General features: G+C 42.9%; 1 protein-coding gene across 1 annotated transcript in view; it reads right to left on the bottom strand.

Annotated features, from left to right (window-relative positions):
* The window catches only part of ADCY2 (adenylate cyclase 2), a 3,557,286-nt gene that overhangs the window by 1,403,368 nt on the left and 2,134,150 nt on the right, over positions 1-19,768 (bottom strand). Inside the window, exon 6 of the mRNA XM_085606100.1 lies at positions 3,769-3,880. Within this exon, the coding sequence (XP_085462226.1) occupies positions 3,769-3,880 (112 nt within the window). The remainder of the gene's footprint in view (positions 1-3,768; positions 3,881-19,768) is intronic.

Raw genomic sequence — 19,768 nt, forward strand, 5'->3', positions numbered from 1 at the left:
CCCAGCCCTGACTAGAGTGGTGGTTTCTGCCTGGCTTTGGCGCAAGCCTCAGCCAACCAGAAATCCCATTTCTAACACTCCTCCTTTCGCTCCTCCAATCCATCCCACACAGATCATTGGAGTCTGTTTTATGGTAAGGTGGGGATCATCATAATACGAGAATTCAGTTCAGGCGCATTGTAGACTTGTATCTTCGCTTTTTTCTAATTTTCTTTTGTTCAGTTTCAATTAGGTCTCCTTCCTCCTACAGACAAGGGATCAAAAATTATATTTGAGCTAGAAAAACAAATGGGGAACCAACCTCAAAAAAAGCTTGTCTTCTCTAACCCTGAGTTCATTGACACTAGGGAAAAGTGAATACCTTATGCGTGCACTAAGGGCCTTTGAAATTTCAGCCATCACAAATCCCCAATCCTCTTTAAAGATGATTGCAGCAGAAATGTATTATTTGCGGAAGTTATTCACAAACATATCGTTGATCACTTACATATTGGATCCTTGCTTATTATTATGCTCATTCTTACATGTATAGAAAAACCTTACCAACTCTAAGAACTGACTTTGTGTGCTGTCAGCCTCTACCCAGTTGTTAGGTCCGAGTAGTCAGACATGCCGAGAACGCCTGATGTAAATTGCATGTACAAGACATTACAGTTGGGATCCTTTTCAGAGTCTTCCTTATCCCAACTGTAATGTCTTGTACATGCAATTTATCTGTCTGTGTTGAATGATACCAGTTGAGAGTATTTGTTGTCTCTTACATTATTACCCTATCTCAACGAGGTTTATGGGTTTATGCTCCTGTTGTTTTTCTGAGAACCCCTGATGGGCATAAATCCGTGGACAGAGGTATGGGTTAGTTGACATGTCCATGTGAGGAATAGGGCAAAACAGCAGAAGTGGGGTAAAAAAAACAGGACTGGATTAGCATTCTAGATGGATTAATCTTAAATGGTAGAGCTGCTTGAAGGACCTGTACAAGATAACCTCTGGGACTTCAAGGGATTATAGACCTGTGCCATAATGGTGCATGTGCTGTAACAAGCTCCTGTCAGACCAGGACAATGTGCAGGCTCTGTAGGATGCCAAAAGATAGTCACATCAAAACGATTAGCAGGAAAACACAAATAGCCAAACACAAGGACTAAGGGAAATAAGGAGAAACCCTAACCAAAGATAATTAGAAAGGGAAAATCAACAAAAGTGCAAGTATGTGAAAACTGGTGAAAACTCAAGCAAAGCAGAAAACCACAGCAACAAAGTGCCTAGTTGCCACATAGCCGCTCCATCCTGAAAGAGCCTTAAATGCAGATTCTCTTGATAACACCCCAGAAGGGAAACAAAACTAACCAGGAAGCAAGGATGTAAGGTGAATCCGTATTTTGAGGAATAGTGTCTGAGTGAGCACAATTTCCGCTGCTTTTTTTTTCAAACTTTCAAGATTGTTCTAGCCCTGTGATTTACTTTTCTCCTACGTTTCTGAATTCTGACATAGTTACTGTCAAGTACTTACAGGGAGAGTTTCTCCTAACCAGTTAACATACTTACCCATTTTCTCCCTTCTTCCCTCTTTACTATGAGTCTGCGTAGCATAACTTGAAGCAATGTTGCTCACTTGTCACTATGGACTCACAAGGCCCAATACAAATGCAATGTATATACTCCCTTTCTGATTGTATGTGGTACGAGGGAACCATCTGCGCAATACAGATTTGACTATGGGTAAATCACCTGCTGTTCTTCCCAATTGGCAGTTATAGTAGTTAAACTATCTTTAACTACTCAACACTAAAGTATGGTGTTTAATGAATGCTTATGAACACATGTCGCGTAGATTTATCTCACAGGTTTAATGCTATTAATTGATGGGGGTGGCTGGAAGAATGTCATATTATTTTAACTTTTGGTCCTATTCCCCTAGACTCCCTGGATTCAAAGAGACTGTTCTGTATTGTATTTCTTTCGCTTTTTTTGAGTGATATCTCCCACTTACACTGTTTGGGTTTACTTGATATAGGTCTCCCTCCATAGTCACATTCAGGTTTAGAAGTGTGATATGAACAACACCTTCATACACTGGACATAGATAGCTGGGTAACTGCTATATGTGTACATGTGCACACATGATATGCAATTTTCACCAACATATTCTTTGCAATGAGATATGCTAAAGGTGTACATTTATGGCCCTGAAACCTCGATGGCAACAAAACATATTTGGACAGCCACTTTGTGGATTCAACTGACGATCTCAATCAGTCAGGAAAAGGGAACCAAGGGAATTGTGCATCTGATATAATACACCACTATGTGGACATATTTACTATGCAAATGCTTTGTCTTTGGTGTTCGGCTACTGCTGTGTTTTGGGCTGGACTAGAGAGCCAGGAAAGTAGCTGGTGGCAACAGACTGTTTACCTGTTTTGCTTCCACATACCCTCTGGTTCGTATAAATTACAATACATACAGTGCCTTATTGGTATGCGAGGAGAATGGCTGATGTTGGCAAACTTAGAAATGGAAAAAACTTTGAGACTCTGGCCTTTTATGTCAAACAAAGAGAAAAATGCAAAAGCAGGGTTCTGGTTTGGTGTTATTCCCGTCAAATGCATCTAGCATTGATAATCAAAACTGTCTATTTATATCATTGTTTGATGTAACGAGAATAATGCATTACATGTAAACTGTATTTTAAAATACATTGCATTTTTATTATCGTTTGAAGCAATACAGTAGGTAGTTAATCCATTGTATTTGTGCACCTTTCATTTTCTAATGTAAAATGTGTTTTCAATAAAGGAAACTTCTTTCTTTAAAAAAGTAGAACCTCTACTGTGTGATTTCTTGTTTATATGTTTTAGATCTTGATAAACAAATGACATACTGCAAATATGTTTAGAGGCAATGCATTTATGCCGGGATTAGATTATTCACCGAACTTTAGAATTCACGTTAAGGGGAAAATGTCTTGAACTGTCTTGCTGGGCTTAATCATGGTTCACTGACGTCAGCAAGTCTGGGTTACAGAAACATAACTGGAGCATTGGACTCGCCACATTTACACTGTATACCATTAGTAAATTGATCGGAGGGAGTGACACTGGTGGGAACTCCCCAGTCATTTTCCCCATCTGATCCCGTAGACTGCCCATGTCACCCTACACGTTTGCTATTTGCATACCAATGCTTGTTCCCTTTCAAATATACATCATTCATCCTTCTCTCGTTTGTAACTGTGACACGCACCATCACGAAACCCCTGCATTACAATGCAGTGTCTTTTTGGCAGGCCCAGAATAAAGTTCACAAGTACACTTTTCAAAAATATATTTTAGTAGCTTCAATGTTGTACATAAATATGATTTTTTCTTGTGTCTTTATGGTGTTGCCTATAGTTTATTTTTCTGGATGGTAAACAACATGGCGTGGCTGCACCGAGCGAATTGGATATTGATTGTGAAGACATCACTTTGTAAACACGAGGCAAAAAAGATCAAATTATGGATGATTGCTGACTCTTGTTCTGTTTGCAGCACCCTGACAAAGGCATCACAAGAGCTGGGTTATAATGTCGTGAATGTAAACTTCGTCGTGGTGATCTCTAGGGGAAATGTATTTAATATTTTGCCAAATTCTTGGGCTATCAAACCACTGAACTCATAGAAGTGCAGGATTGTGCTAAGGAGTGATATATTTCAACAAGTGTCTGTGATCTACTGTAGAAGTATGAACACACATTAAAAGGAAAATGCTCCTGGAGTTCCTTACCTTGGCGATCTGATCAAATTTGCCAAACAATTCATTGAGCATGTGGACCAGTTCACCTGGAGAGCAGTCACTCGCCAGACGTGTGAATCCAACAATATCAGCGTACAAAATGCTAGGGACAGAAAAGGCGAAATAAAATATCAGTGTGATGTTAGGATTCGAGTTTAAACAGTCAGGTAGCTTGTGTGCTAAAAGGGAGAATTCTTACCATTGCTTTCCCATTCATAAATAAATGCCTATGTATCCCTTTATATAAAATTATTCTAAGAATGTGTCTGCAGGAAGTGTATATTCACAGTACAAAGCCCAAGCCCAATTCTTGAATCACACTGATTGTTTGACTTTCATTGTGTTCTAAATCAATCTTGTCCCCAAATTCCAGAGCCCACTCAGAAGTTAAACAGTGCATGAGGTCAAACTAATGTTAACTTTAGAAACAGTGAAAGTCACTTTGCTATTTCAGTCAGTCAGTCAAATTATCTTTATTCGATTAATAAAAATCATAAAAGATCGAGCAAGAAGTTACATAACAAGAATACATCAGATCATTATACTGCATACAATTATTAGAAAAAAGAAAAAATTAAGGGTTTAATACAATTAAAACATACATAAATATTTTAAAAAGAAAAAGAAAAGGGTACGTTATAAAAAAGAGGAAATTCATTTATCACAAATAGAATGCCTATGCCTTGTTTGGAGCCTCTTCAAACGTGCTCCTGCCACTAAAAAACTGGCAACAGCAAAGGCTACGTTTATGTTAGGGAGGAGTTGCAAAAACAACAGGGCTGGTTTTACCTGAATAAAACTCTGAGTGCGTAAAATAGGGAGCAAGTACCTTTTTCTAATCTCAATGTAATGGCCGCAGAACATAATAAAGTGCATCGTATCCTGGACTGAGAAACAATCACAGTCACAGGGTTCAGCGTCATCAGGTCTGGCCCAAGTTCCGAAGTTACCCAGGATAAAGTGAATTAAGTTGAAGCGAAATCTTGTTAAGAGAAAACGATGGTAAGGGTTTGTTACCCACAAAAGGTATGGTTCCATTCCGGGAACAGAAGTGAGCAGAACGTATTTCCCTACCAAAGGTTTTTTTAACTCTTGTGCTTCCCTTTCCAGAGCATAAAGATTTAACAGAGTGTTTTTAATTAATTTTAAATCTTCATGAGTTATTTTATCTGGAAATGAGAAGAGCTCCAAACGACCTGCTAAGGACAGCTGAGATCTCACGTAGCTTAGCCATGGAATTTTAAGTGCTCTGTCCAGGGCTAAGCAATCTTTTAAAATGGTGTGATTTAAAGTAAGCTCTAGGTTAAGCCAAGTTTTTAACCACCCAATCACTGGAGCTAATTTCAGAGTGTCAGATATATAGCCCAGTCCTACCTCTTTGTGTAATACAAATGTCGGGGTTGATTGGGGAACGGAAAGAAGAGATCTTAAAAATGTATTTTCCACGTTCTGTATTTTAGTGGGGTTAGTATGACCCCAGATAGTAGAGCCATACTGGGCAACTGACAAGCACTTTGCTTTATAAACTTTAATTATACTTTCCATGGGACGGGCGCCCAGTCTTTTGGCAAAGCTCATCAGCCCTGCGGTCGTTCTAGCGACAGCATTGGTTTTAACCTGAAGCTGAGGGCCCCAAGAGCCCTTTTCGTCAAAAGTCACACCAAGATATGGGAAAGAAGAAACTCTCTTTACCTCCTTTCCTGCACAGTAGAATGTCATCATCTTTTTTTTCCTGCCTGCTTGTCCTGAGATCATTACATGAGATTTATCTGTATTAACTTTCATATCCAAAGATACCATAAAAGCTCCAAAAGATAAAAGGAGTTTATTTAATGCAACTCCAGAACGTGCAAGAAGAACGGCGTCATCCGCATACAGTAGGACGGGTATCTTTGTCTCCCCTGCACGCGGGATATCACTGTGTGATGCTTGCATTACTGTCTCAAGATCATTAATGTATAAAGTAAATAAGAGAGGGGCGAGTATACACCCTTGTCTAACCCCCCTCTCAGACTTAAAGAGACAGGTGCATCTTCCTTCCCTAGTAACTCTAACAGAAGTCATGAGGTCCTTATGTAGCTCAGCTAAGTAATCAACCAGGGGTGGGTCAAGGCCCATGGTCAACAGGATCCCCCACAGCTTCGACCTGTTAACCAGGTCAAAGGCTGAGGAGAGATCCATGAAGGCCATGTACAGTGAACCACCCCTAGCGACCACATATTTATTTATGATAAGCTCCAAGTTTAAGCATTGATCTAAAGTTCCTCTTTTGGCTCTAAAGCCATATTGTGCATTGGATAAAATACCCTTGCTTTCTAAAATTGTGGACAGTCTGCCTAACAGGACTCTCCCCAAGATTTTTACGCTTGAATCAATGAGAGAGATAGGCCTATAACAGGCCGGGTCTGTCCGCTGTCCCTTTTTGAAGATTGGCACAATGGTCGAAATTAACCAACTAGAGGGGAAAATAAATTCCCTAGTAGCGTTAAAAATGTTGGTCAAAATTTTTGAGCTAAATTGAGGGGCGGTCTTAAAAAAGTCTGCTGGGACCCCGTCTGGCCCCGGTGCCTTTTTACAGAGAGTGTCTTTTAGGGCAAATATCACCTCTTCCTGAGTGAAAGGGGGAATGCGAGTCAATGGTTTTAATGGTGTTATTTCGCGAGCTATTGTGGTGTGAGTTTGACTATAGATGTTACTAAAATGTGATACCCACTGATCATCTGGAATAATACAGTCAACTCTCTGATTGTCTAATCCCGCAAAATATGGATGGTTTATAACTGCCCAGAATTTGGCGCTATCTTTCTGTGTTTCGGGCAGTAACAACTCATTCCATGCCTCATTTTTAATCTCGGATTTCCTCGTTCTAATGGCAAAATTATATTGTTTCCTCAGAGAAGCTATCAGTATTTTATTTCTAGGCTTACCCTTTAACGCCTTTAAAAGGGCTGAATGGGCCCTAGAACAGTTTGAATCAAACCATCTAGGGCCGGAAGATTTTTTTGACTTTACCTTTACGGTCAAGTCTAAATTAACTTGGTGACATATGACACCAAAGGCGTCTACCACTTTGACACTCGAATTTTCATTATCAAGACAAATAGCAATTTCATCAGGAACTTTTGCCAATGTGTCCTGTAAAAAGGACATTGGGGTAACTTGGTCCCATTTTAACCTGCGATTTTGATCCTTAAGCTCAAGGCCTAATGCGCACAATGTGTCAATCTTCCTAAATTCCAGGACTCCAAATGCTAAAACCTCTAAAATCACAGGATTGTGATCACTAAAAACAGAGGTTTCTACCCCATAAGAAAATATTTTTGATAAAAGACTTAAAGAAACAAAAATATAATCTATGATTGTACCAGAATCTTGACCCACGTATGTTGGTGGCCTCGTATCATTTAAGGGGGTACAAAATTCATAAAGGTTGAGGGTAGCCAGGAATAATTCCAGAAACTCTCCGCTTAAAGTGTGTTCAAAATGCGGAGATAAAGGGTAGAAAGGAAGTATCTCAGTTTCCCTCAAACAACCTGCCAAGCAGGGATGAATATTAAAATCCCCCATTAGGATTACCTCAAAGTCACGGCAACTATTCTCAGTATGAGTGGCTAAGAAATCCTGTAAGGCTAACAAATGCTCGTTAGGAAATTGACTGGTTGGGGAGTTATAAAAATTAACAAGTAAAATAGGGTTACAGTTTGATAAAGTCAATTCAATCATTAAGCAATTTTTGGAATTAGACTGAATATATCTAGTTTTGCCTTTAACGTCAAGAGAAATGTATACAGCTAGCCCGCCCCTAGCTCTGCCTGCTTTACTGGGGACGGCGGGTACGAAAAAGTAAGAGTAGCCATCTAAGGGCAAACACTCTAACAAGTCCCAAGTTTCTTGAAAAGCAAGAATGTCATATCTCCTGATTTTTTCCAACCAAATTTTATCTTTAAATTTGGATCTAAGACCAGCAATATTCCAACTCAAGATTCTACAAGCTCTATTACCAGCAGAGTACACAGAAGGTAAGACAGGAGCCGGCTGTTGTTCCTCAGCATTTTCAATTGGACTTGGCAAGAGTCAATCATTTTGGTCCAAAAAAGAAAGTGGCGCAAAGCGGTTAAACAGTTCCACAGGTTGTGTAACAGGGTTAAATACAAAGGGTTGTTGTCGATGAGCTGGTGCGTTATTCCTTGATTCTTGACCCCATCCAGAATGAAAATCCCAGTTTGTAATTGGTCCTAAAAAAGGAGTCCTTGGGAATGATACGTTCTGCTGTTCCCCATAAAAGAATTTCAGAGTTAGGGGAACCACAGAACCTTGTCTACGTTGGGGTGGAAGAATATTTGCAAGGATATTAGGAAGGACGCTTGGATTTGAAAAGCTCACAGTCACACAATCTCCTTTAAATTTTTTTGGGCGATTTCCAAGCCACGGGACCCTGAATGCTGATTTGATTACACTTGCAAGGTGTTGCTGACCTCCTGGAGCTAGCCGCACATTTCTGCTCAACCAATGTAAGGCTTTGCTACACAGTGAGTTTGAACTTTCCGCTGAGCCTTTTTCTAAAAGAGGAACATTTGCAAGGACTAATACCACGGGTGTGGCCTCAACAATGAATTGCAGAGAATCCAACGTGGAAGTATGGGGTTGTGATGTTTGTGTTTGGGTAACATTCGCCACAGGAATTGAATTTGCTGGGGGGCACTGTGGCAAAGAAATCCCAGCAACAACGTTAGAAGTAAGTGTCGCTGGGTTATCCCTAATTGGCTCTGTTCCCTTTGCATCCCCCAAATTTGGACCATCAGCGGGGTCCCCATGGTCATCATTTAAAGGGGTGACTAGCGTGGTTAAATTTTCAATACCAGTTGCAACTATATTTTGCTGACCACCCAGCTTCTTGATCTCTGCTTGTAGTTTATCTATCTTGGAGATTAGGGGTTTAATAATGGAATTAATTTTGGTCTCAAAGAAATCCGCAATTTTTTCTAAAAGCGCTTCTTCAAGAGGGCAAGTAGAAAAGTCCTCGGAGCAGTTCGTTTGTGCAAGTTTTGAGGTATTGGCCCTCTTCCCTTTAGCCCCAGAACGCAGGCCGCCCCGTTTAGGGGGGTTCTTAGTGCATTGACGTTTAGTTCTTACTTCATGAGCTGGGGATGTTACATCAAGGATAGGTACCTCAAAAGTCTGAGCCTGCATGTCTTGATCTGAATTAATATCGCTCTCAACCACTATATCCCCCTCAATGAAAGAAACTTCAAGAGCCGGAGTTACATTAACCAGGTTTTCAGGTATGACTTGTGGAACGCTATCTGCTGACATTATGGCGCTAAGGACATCTTGTGTGTTCGTTTCATTAAATGAAGTAATAGCAAAAGAGGGCGGGGACAGACAAAGTAGGTCCGGGGATTGGCTCAGCCCCAATGACTCCCTCCTTTGCGTGTTAATTTTTTGTACAGTCTGTACCAAATAGTTGTTCATCTTGTTGTTTTGAACTATTGCTGCTTTTTTAGGCATGACTAACAACTGTAACCATCAGTCACGCTGAACAATGTAAAAGGGGGCTACTCAGTGCTCAACTTACTTGCGCAATGCAGTCCAATATGACTCAGGCAGCATGTATGGCCCTGCCCCTGCCTCTTCCTGCCGATGAGGGCCGTAGAGGGCCCGCCCTTTGCCCGGGCTTCGCTCCGGGCGTCCCGCTCGCGTCCCGCGAAGCGGGTCTCCCAGTAATTTATGGCGCCTCCTGGCGTCACTACGTCGCGCCGCCGCTGAGGCAGCCGGGAAATGCAGTCCCGGGGCGGCGACGCGGAAGATGGCGTGTACTTCGCTGTTCGGTTTGACTCTTGGCGGTGTCGGCGGCAATAGCGTGGCGTGGCCCAGCAGGCTTCAGGTGAGTTTTGGTATTTAAATTGTGCCACCGTCGATTAAGTAAAGCCTCTAATAAACAACAATACATTTACTGATAAATATTGCTAAAACCAACATTTGTCTCTGAAATGAGGTACATGATTGGCTGGGAATACATGATTGTAGCGAATATCACCAAATGTGCCAAGTAATGTCTTTACAACTTAACCATTTTCCTGAGTTTTTGATTAACATTTTAAAATTATTTTTAAGACAAGCAACACAGACATTATTAAATCTAATTACTTCTTTTATTCTCAAAATACATAATTCGCTTTTTGATAAATCTAATGTTGAAACCTCGTTGGTATTTCATCTGCACTAAACATTCTAAGCGTCTTCCGTTGGATTTAAAATTTAGCGAATGTACGAATCCTGTCCATATTGGTCACACAAATTATTATCAATAAGAATAAATAGAATGTAGAAAGCTTATAGAAGTATTGGCTTTTTTCTAAAATGAATGTAAAAATGTTATTAGTCAAGCCCATTTAAATTTACCTAATCTTGAACACATATTTATCAAGCCAATTTCGCAGTAAATTCCGTTTTCAGAAATATTGAGCTAAAGGAAAATTTGCCAGTTTTATTTTCTGTACCTTTTAAAGTTACATTCAGTTCCATTCAAATCCGGCAATCTCTTCAAGGGTGTAAAAGAACCAAAGAGCAAACATTTTCAAAGGAATTATGCTTTTAAGGGAAACTCAAGGTCATGCGCCTCTGGTGCAAGCTTTTTTTCTCTTTACCTTACTATGTGCACTCTAACAGTGGAATCTTTACAGTGAAGGCACCATCATCTAGCACAAACAGTCCAATTACATTTACAAAGTCAGGGTTTGTAATCAGCAGTATTCCTGGAGTCCCGGTACCTTATTTACACTTTGATCTCCATAGTATGTTTTTTGCAGGTGACTCACTATCTCCCCACAGTTCTCCATTGTTGGACTTGGCCCTTCTGGCGGGTTCACCCCCAAAACTTTTTGCAATTATCCTAGCTTTTCCCCTATCTTGTGTGAGTGGTTTTAGGCCTCTAGGCGCTTTAACACTGTGTCCCAGTGTAAAGTGCGTGCGCTCTGTATTACATTGAATGAGACTGACCTGCCCTCCTATAGGAATGCATGGGGAATGTGTGTGTCCATGGTAGTTCCTGATGCGTGGGGAGTGCAGGGTCGAGTTTGGTATGTGCGCACTCGTGAGAGTGAATGCTGCGCGAGGATGTGTGCGGCGTTACTGTGTCTAGTATAGAAGTGCCACTTCTAGACCCTGGCCGAAATGTGAAGTGACTGTCTGGCTTGTGATTGGCTGGTGTGCCTGGCTCCAGGAGTCAGGATGGGTCTGCCCCAGTGGTGGGTTGGGAGATTTACATCCATATGGGTGGGAGGAGTACACCTGGGACCTGAATAGGGCTGGGCTTTCCCCACAAAATGCTGGCTCCGCCCCCTGTGGTGCGACTGATGTCCCTAGCCTGTCCTGTGAATAGGGAGAGGGGCTGAGCAAAACAAAGTGCGCAAGAACCAGTTGCATCTGGTTCGCCCCTTCCCTGCACCTTGAAACAAAGGAAACCTATGTATAAAAAGGGGCTGTGACTCCAAGTAAAATGTTCTCTTCTGATCCTAACCGGAGGGGGGGGCCTGCTGCTGCTGCTGGGCGCCAGGAGAGACCGCCACTGGGGACTGCCTCCCTGCCTGGAGAACCCTGTGAGCTAGCCCCTGGGCCCAGCCCTTGCCCCCCTGTCTCCTAGAAGACTTTGTTCCTGAGCCTTGCCTGGGAGGAGCGCTGTGTCTTCCCTGGCCGAGAAGCGCTTTATTTTGATTTGCTGAAGAGCGCCCTCGTTGGGAGCAGCAGCGCTGAGCTGCGATAGTTTCCGAGGGAATCCCGACGTAGGGATTCCCCCGCTGTTTGCCTTGATTTAAAGCGGGTGCCCACCCCGCATTGTGGTGCTCGTTGGCGGGTGCCCACCCCGCTTATGACGTAATTTCAGCGGGTGCCCACGCCACAATCAGCTTTGTTTGAGAAGCGGGAGCCCACCCCGCTTTTGGTGCCTCTAATTAAATAGCGGGTGCCCACCCCGCGGTTTACCGGTTTCCAGCGGGAGCCTACCCTGTACTGCCGCCGAGAAGATAGGGCCGCCGCGCTGCCCGCGGCGACCCGGAAGTGAAGGAAGTCCCGCCCGGTGGTGGGTGGGGTAACGCAACGTGAGGCAAGCCCGGAGCCTCACAGGCTCCATTTCCGCCTCCCCCGTCACTCGAAAGAGGGGGAAGGCAACCCCGGAACCAAGTCCCGGTCCCGAGAAGGGGTGAAGCGTGACTGTCGGGGCTCCCGTGCCGTGAGGAGGAGCCCCATGACGTGTGCCCAACCAGCTGGAAGGATCCCGGAGGCAGGGCTCCCGCAGGTGCGGTGTGAGCCCTGCGTGTCTTGCCTGCAGTGACGGGAAGCACTACACGTCCAGCTACTGAGACCCCCAGAGAGAGGAGCCAAGTCTCAATGCCGCCCCGGTGAGTGAGGGACGCGGTTAAGGGACTGGGGGGGCTGGGAGTGGCCCTCGAAGTGTCTGTGCTGGTCTCTCTCCACAGCGGTACCACAGATGCGGGCTGCTGCTCCTATTTGGCGATTGTTCCATTCAAGTCCCTGAGTGGGACTCCAACAGGACCCTGGTGGGTGATGGTTACTTTCCCAGCTGCCCCGACTGACAGTGGGCAGCTGCAACATTTTGCCCCACTGCTCTAAGAGCCCCAGTGGGGGTTCAGTAGGTGCAGGGGCGCCAGCCCATTCTTGTCCTCAGGGCCAGTGTTCTGTTTGAAGTCCAAGGGTAGGGGCTCACATTCTCCCACAGCTGCCCCGCCTGGCAGTGGGCAGCTGCAACGTTGCGCATAACTGTCTGGAGAGCCCCAGTGTGAATTCTTGAGGGCACCGAAATGCCTGTGCCCATCCTTTGGATCCCTCAGCTGCCCAGCAAGTAGTGGGCAGCTGCCCCGTTTAGGCCAGTTTTTGCGCACTCCACTGTTGCTGCGTGCGCAGTCCAGCCCTGACACTTTGGACAAAGGGCGTTTGAGCCCCTGAGAGGCCAAGTTGGCCTGGGGGACAGTTTTCCTGTGTTGTGCCCTCACCTAGGGTGCATGGTTATTTTTACATGTATACTTTTGCGCCATGTGTATTGCCTTTATGCTATTGTTACTCCTACCTGTGTCTATGCGTAGGAGACTGTTTTCCTAGTATAGGTTATGCTAGTGTGTTCATGGTTCCCTGCGTGATATATGCCTAAGGTGTTTAGGGTTGCATAGGGTGTACTTACCTTTTACCAGTGGTTACTGGTTGTGCGCTACATTTATTATTTGTTCTACATTTCTACATTTACAATTTGGCGATTTGTGCTAATTCTGACAGTGGTCCATGTGGCCCTGTCTTGTGTAAATAGTCCCTTGTAAAATTCTGCCCAGTGCCCGTTGGCACAGTGTAAATTATGTGATTATCATCTAATGTGTTTATTATAATACAAAGGCTATTTTTTATATATAACCTTGTGTGGAGTTTCTTTTGTGGTGGGCCTAGGGTGTTGTTGCTGTGTGCGCGCGCAAACGCTTTACACACTGCCTCTGGGATAAGCCTGACTGCTCGTGCCAAGCTACCAAGGGGGTGAGCAGGGGTTATCTTGGCGTGTAACCCCCCAGCCCTGACTTAGAGAGGTGGTTTCTGCCTGGCTTTGGCGCAAGCCCTAGCCAACCAGAAATCCCATTTCTAACATCCATTAGTATGATTCATAGAAAGTGACAACAGAGCTGTACAGGGCCAGCCTTATCAAGATCCTCTGCGGCAGTGCACTGCTCAACAATCCTTGAACTACTTCCTCTATAATGTCTGAGTGTCTGAGAATATATACTCTATGTGAACTAGTTTCAGATCTCCAACTTCCATGAAAATAAGCCAGGATCATTTTAGTAGGGGGTTTACATTTTTCTTTCCTTGTGACCTTCCTAAGCAGCTTCACCTCTCTCCCCCTCTATGAGTCTTTGGTCTTCCTACTCTAAGGATGGGGTTTTAGCGTGATCAAGGATGTGAGGAGTGATTTTACTTTTACAATGTGCAATATGACTATATTAGAGGGTTTGCAGAATGAGAGCAAGGAACAGCATTCATTTTAGAGTACTTTAGGTTTCTACAGGCCCTAAAACACAGGAGGGTAGAGCTCAATAGTCTATCACGAAAACCGCTTTAACACTTCAAAAACTGCAGACACAATTGCATCAGGGCGTCTCTCAATTCCATATCAACTGCCTATTTGAACTTCTCTTCAGCAGCTTATTTGTGTGGAACAGATTTTAAGTGTATAAGTAATCTTTAAATGTTTCTCTGAGTCTCAGGCATTCACATTGTTGTGTGACCTTGCAATTCTCCCCCTAAAATTTTCAAAGTAATGACGCAATTAAGTTAAAAATGGCTTCACCACGGTACCCTTTCAAAGCAAAGAATGACCAGTGATCCCCCTTCTTCTGGTATGCTATAAAAGTTCAGCTACATAGCAGATTATTTGCTAATTCATAATGTTTCTTTTTCTTTTATGAATGGCGAAAGAAAAAAGCTTTTCTTAAGTGACCTCTTAGCCCGTACCCCTCTGTTCAGCTGCCCCATTATGGGAAAGATCAATCATATGAAAACGTTATTTAAATGTAGATGGCCTGCTGAAACGCCCATCCACTAAACAGTAAAGCAAATACTAGTCAGTGACACATAACTTGCAACTAAAAATGGACTAAACAAAACAAAATAAGAATGTCTTCAATTAAGTAAATGGACCTGATTATGAATTTCTTTCCAGCCATTCCACCTGAAAGCATGGCAGATGAATGTCTGGGGGCCTTATTATGAGTTTTCGGTCCCATGGACGGCCGTATCGGTGGTGGTGGTATTGGCGGTGGTGGTCTGAGCATGGAGAGTTTGGCGGTCCGACCGCCATACTATGAGTGGGGGTGATTGGCTTTAGAAAGACTGCCACTGGACTGCTGGGCTCGCCAGCAGACCGCCGACTGCTGAGTTGGTAATTGGGAAAAGACAGCCCTCTTCCGGTGGTACAGGGGAGCTGCACCGCCATGTGTGTTACGAGTTCCCTGATCCACGAGTGGACTGCAGCAGTCCATCCACCTGATTCAAGGTGGTGGTGACAAAGGATTTGGGTGTGTACTCACCCCTTTCTTCTTCTTCCAGGCAGAGTCCTATGTGGATCCATGTCTTCAGGTACCCCCTTCACAGCAGGACCTTCACCTCAAGGATTATGACCCTGTATGCGGCGATATGCAGGTGAGTCTTTTTCGTACAATATACGCATTACCAGGGTGTCCAAATATGGGCTGAACCCCGGTAATGGGTATATGGTATTTTTCCAAATATATAATTAATGTGTGTGCATCCTACACATATGCAGTCAAAATGCGCACACAGGCATCAATATATTTGGAGAAAGTACTCACCACCGCCGCAAGATTCCCACCACCACACCGCCGGCCCAGTGGTCAATTCGAGACACGGCGGTCTTTGAACATCCAGTGCTGTGGGCTGTTGGCAGGGCGGGCGCGGTTCTATGGTGGTTGGAAAGCCAAACTCCCATAAGGCCCTCGGTATTTTTATATTGCCAATACAGCTTTTTGCGATAGATAATAAATAGCAGCAGCTGCTTTCCATCAGTTTGCATCATGCTAGTGCCAGCTCAAGGCCTTAGTAAATTAGGCCATTTCAGTTATGCTATTTATTGCAAGCGATAAGTACCATATGTAAATAAGTGCCACCCCACCCACTAATAAAGACATAGGGGCTTATTTGTGAGAGCCCTGCATCACTTTTGCACCACATAAAGTGGCTCTCATAAAGATTTATGAAGCTACTGAAAGCCACCCTGTGTGCCTTTGAATGTCCTTATAAATCATGAGTAAGGTGACGCAGGGCAAATCGCTGTGTTGCCTTTCTCTGCTCCAGGGAGGCATTTCATGAGCATTGCGGTGAGTGTTCCCATGCAACACCCATGGAATTTCATGCTGCCCGGTATATACAAAGTGTTGTAAATCTATGGAAGTGTTAAATCCTTACACGTCCCAAGGTGAGGCAAAACAAGGAGAAATATGCTTATTTCTCCTTTCCATGTGTGTGCTCTGCATTCTACAGCACAAATACAAATAAAAAAACGCCTTATAGGTAGGTGCCCCTTCCTCCACAAAAACAATCCTGCCTGCAACGGAGGCGCCCTTGCACCATGGTGCAAGGGTGCCTACACTGTAGCTAGGCTGCCAAAGTGGTGCAAGCGCAGGCAGAAATTAAAGAAATGCAGCTTATTGCTTAAGTACAGTGCATTCCTGCCCTTTCACTTTGGCGTAGGGCAGTGCAGCAAGATGCCTCGCTGCACTGTCCTACTTCAAAATACCATAAATGAGGCCCATAAACCATCCAAAATAGTTAGGCTACATTCTCACCTTTTTGAGAATAAGCTACTCCAGATCTATTCAAATTTTTTCCAGTGGCAGTAATATAGCTTGAATTTATGAGCAAATAAAGGAAGGTGATCTACATCTTGATACCAGTTTCAGCATAGAGGGCTTAAAATATAAATACCAACACTGTGATGAAAATGCTTGTGATTAAGGTTGTTTGACATTTTTCCCCTATAAAACAACTGGATACCATCTATCTATCTATCTATCTATCTATCTATCTATCTATCTATCTATCTATCTATCTATCTATCTATCTATCTATCTATCTATCTATCCTTTTTTAGTGATCTATTTGGGTAAAAGTTGCAAAGGTAGTGACTTCCAGGGAGCACTAAACACTGCTAGTGCACAAAACCACGGTCTCTCCCAACCGTTGTCTTTAAATCTTTCAAAATAGACCTTCTGTAAATATCCAACAGAACTTCACCAACACTGCAAGAGATGATGCTAATCAAAACTCACTGTAAATCCAGAATTTGTGACCTAACCTATTTTATGGTGAAAATATGAATCCGAAAAAAACAGGACACACCTATGGTTAGGCCCCTTAGTTGCTGGTAATTACCCCACAGTAGCATTTATTCTCTTTATGTTGTCTCAACTGTGCCTTTACTAGAAAGAACTACTCATAAGTAATGTTCCCTCTAATTGTTTTCCTCTGTACAGAAATTTAAGGTCTCTGTGCACTGCAGCCAAGGCTATGTGCGCCAAGAAACCGACCATGCATGCAATAGTTACCGGGGATTACAGTTTAGGCCAAATGAAATGAGCTCATGTGTTTATTTATTAGCATTCTTTGAGCTCAATGGGTTATAAACCAGACATATGTGTTACACTTTCTGGGATGCATATGGAGGATGAGCCAGATACATCCTTTAGAAGATTCCACATGAAAAGATACAGCGAGTGGCCTGCCAAAACTTTGATTAAAAATCTCTCTAATTAAAAACAGCTTATTTATCAAACACTTGCATTTCATTTGACAATAAATGTTAGCACTGAAAAATGAGGATGACAGACCTTGACACCATAAGAAATGGACAGAAGACTACAAATCACCCTTCATACCTGATAAACAGCTGTGACATTATATTCAAGACGTTGCATCAGATTGTAACTCCAAGAGACATTTTTCAGAGTGAAACATCGCTCTAGAAACCTGAGAGACTGAAACCTCACCAGGTTCTAAACCTATACCATATTAATAGAGTCTGTGGTGTACCACAAATATAGTTTCCCATCATCAGATTCTAGAGAAAGTGTATGAATCAGTCAATGAGACCCTACATGTGTATGGAGGAGTTGAGAAGATGTGCACACACTTTGATCGTGGGCCTTTGGGGAGGCTATAGACAACACTTGTGTAACATTCCCTGCAATGCCAGTTCAGAGTGAGCCCTCCCAGTTTTGCATCTATGAGCAGTGCTTTAAGTGAACTGGAGTAGGTGAATAAACTATGAAAAGGGGAAGGCCAATTTAGTGTAACTAAGAATCCTTTCCAAGAGGCATGGCTAAAAATTCTTGAATCAGAATCCTGTGCTCCACACAGCGGCAAATCTAAACAGTATTTGTTTACCTTTCTGAGTTTTCTGTTTCCAGACATATAGCAAAAATGGGCCTATGCCTAAAACAAGTCAGACCTTTAGGCTTAGCTAATGCTTTTTACCTTTATCAAATAAATGTATAACAATGTTTTTGTTGTGAAAATGTCTGCCTTTCACACCAATTTCCCTTGCAGTCTGTCACTTTGTTAGACTTTTACATCTCTTTTCTCCCCACATCTTTCTGAAATCCTCCATATGCATATCTCACACATTATCTCTTTCCTCTTCAGCACCGTTTTTTCAATCTTTTCAGCACAACTTTCATCTTCTCTGCTTCAACATCCAACACACATATCACTTTGGGGTGGTGCTGTAAGTCCTGCAATTTGATTTCCTTAGGCAATGTCCTATTTTGAAAGTTGTGTAACTCCTCAACTCATATCCACCAGGAACAATTTGCATATATGTTACCATCTATCTCTGTGGTCTGTAGAGAGGCCAAAGATTGGAGGTGAATGTAGTCTGCATGCCTTTAGGACCAACTGACAGGCACTGTGAGTAAATGCCACTGCAGTCTGTCTCAACTCCAGAGCTCTCAGTCATATCCCATCATACTCACATTTTCTGGTCAATAAGACATCTCAGTGTGACTCAGTTCACAATATGCACTGTACAAGAGCCATGCATACAAACAACTACAAATACACAATATTTGGGAAAAACAAATCCTCTCGGGTAAGCCACTGTGAAATAATATATAAAGCACATATTCACCTCAGTGTATTTTGTTTTAAACAGGTGGCAGGAGGCATGCAGCACCATAAGAACCACAGTTGTTCCTGTGGTGAGTCACAACATAATGAACAAAAAATGCACAGTGCAGTGTTATAAAGAAACAAAAGTGCTTGGAGCTACTAAACCAAAATGTTTGTCAATCCTCAACTAAATATTACACACATAGACCATTATGCATGTGCCTTAGTAAACGTGTACGATAGCGAAGAAGTTTAGTGCATCTATTGCAGAGATCTGCTGCTTGCAGGCCACAGGCTTGAAGACTACTAGTATTAAGTTCTCTTTGAAAATGCAACACAGCTTGGACACGTTTTGTTTTAAAAGTATTCTCTCCCCATCAGGATAATCCTGAACATTGCGTAGGCTAAAGTATAATTGACAAAAAGGGCCGCAATAGTTTTAACACTGTTGATGTAAGAATATGTGTGGTATGCATTTCCCAAAAACATGCATTTATTACTGTATGTACTGTATGTACAGTGATTTTAAAATCAGACATACTAAGATATATTATTACTGCTACATTTATAAAGGGAAACTTTTTTGTAAATGAAACAAATTAAGAACTTGATTTTAGATAGAAGGGAAGCCTGCATGAGCCAAGAGGGGTTTACGCTTGCTCAGGCATTGGTGTAGCGGTGACTTGTAATAATGATAATAATGTCTGTTCAATGTCCTGCGCAAATCACCTTCTTTGCCAAAAAAATGCAATGCACCATCAATGCTGGGAGTGACATGTAGCTCAGGTTTATGCATATTTTTAGCAAGACCAGGTGCTGTATTACAGAAAATGCCCCAGGGGTGCAGCAGGCATGTACGCTCACTTTGTGCACCCCTAAGCACTTTGGTATTACAGACGGGGTTGTAGATGCTTGGGCGGCCCTTTCTGTGATACTGATAGCGGTGGTGCACATGTAGTGCCAGAGCTATCTCAGGAGGGTGTTCCCTCCTTAGCATGGGGTGTGGTCCCATGCAAATGAGGGAATCTCCTTGTCTCTGCACCTGTAAATATTATGGATGTGAAAGACACACAAATGATGGATGGAATGCGGACAAATGAAAGACATTTCCCAGTCACGAGATCGGGGTTAAATCCATTGTTCTTTTACTCACAATGCCACCCCAGTTTAGACCCAGCCATATGCAAATCAATCTTGATCCTGCTCCTCCTGGGAACAGTCCAGCCCAGACTGCTAAGCCAGGTCATCCCTAGACCATAAACAAGTATCGTCAGTCTGGTTTTGGGGTATCAGCCCTCATCAGACAGGCTAACTT

This window comes from Triturus cristatus, chromosome 5_1, assembly GCF_964204655.1.
Source record: "Triturus cristatus chromosome 5_1, aTriCri1.1, whole genome shotgun sequence".
Taxonomy (NCBI): domain Eukaryota; kingdom Metazoa; phylum Chordata; class Amphibia; order Caudata; family Salamandridae; genus Triturus; species Triturus cristatus.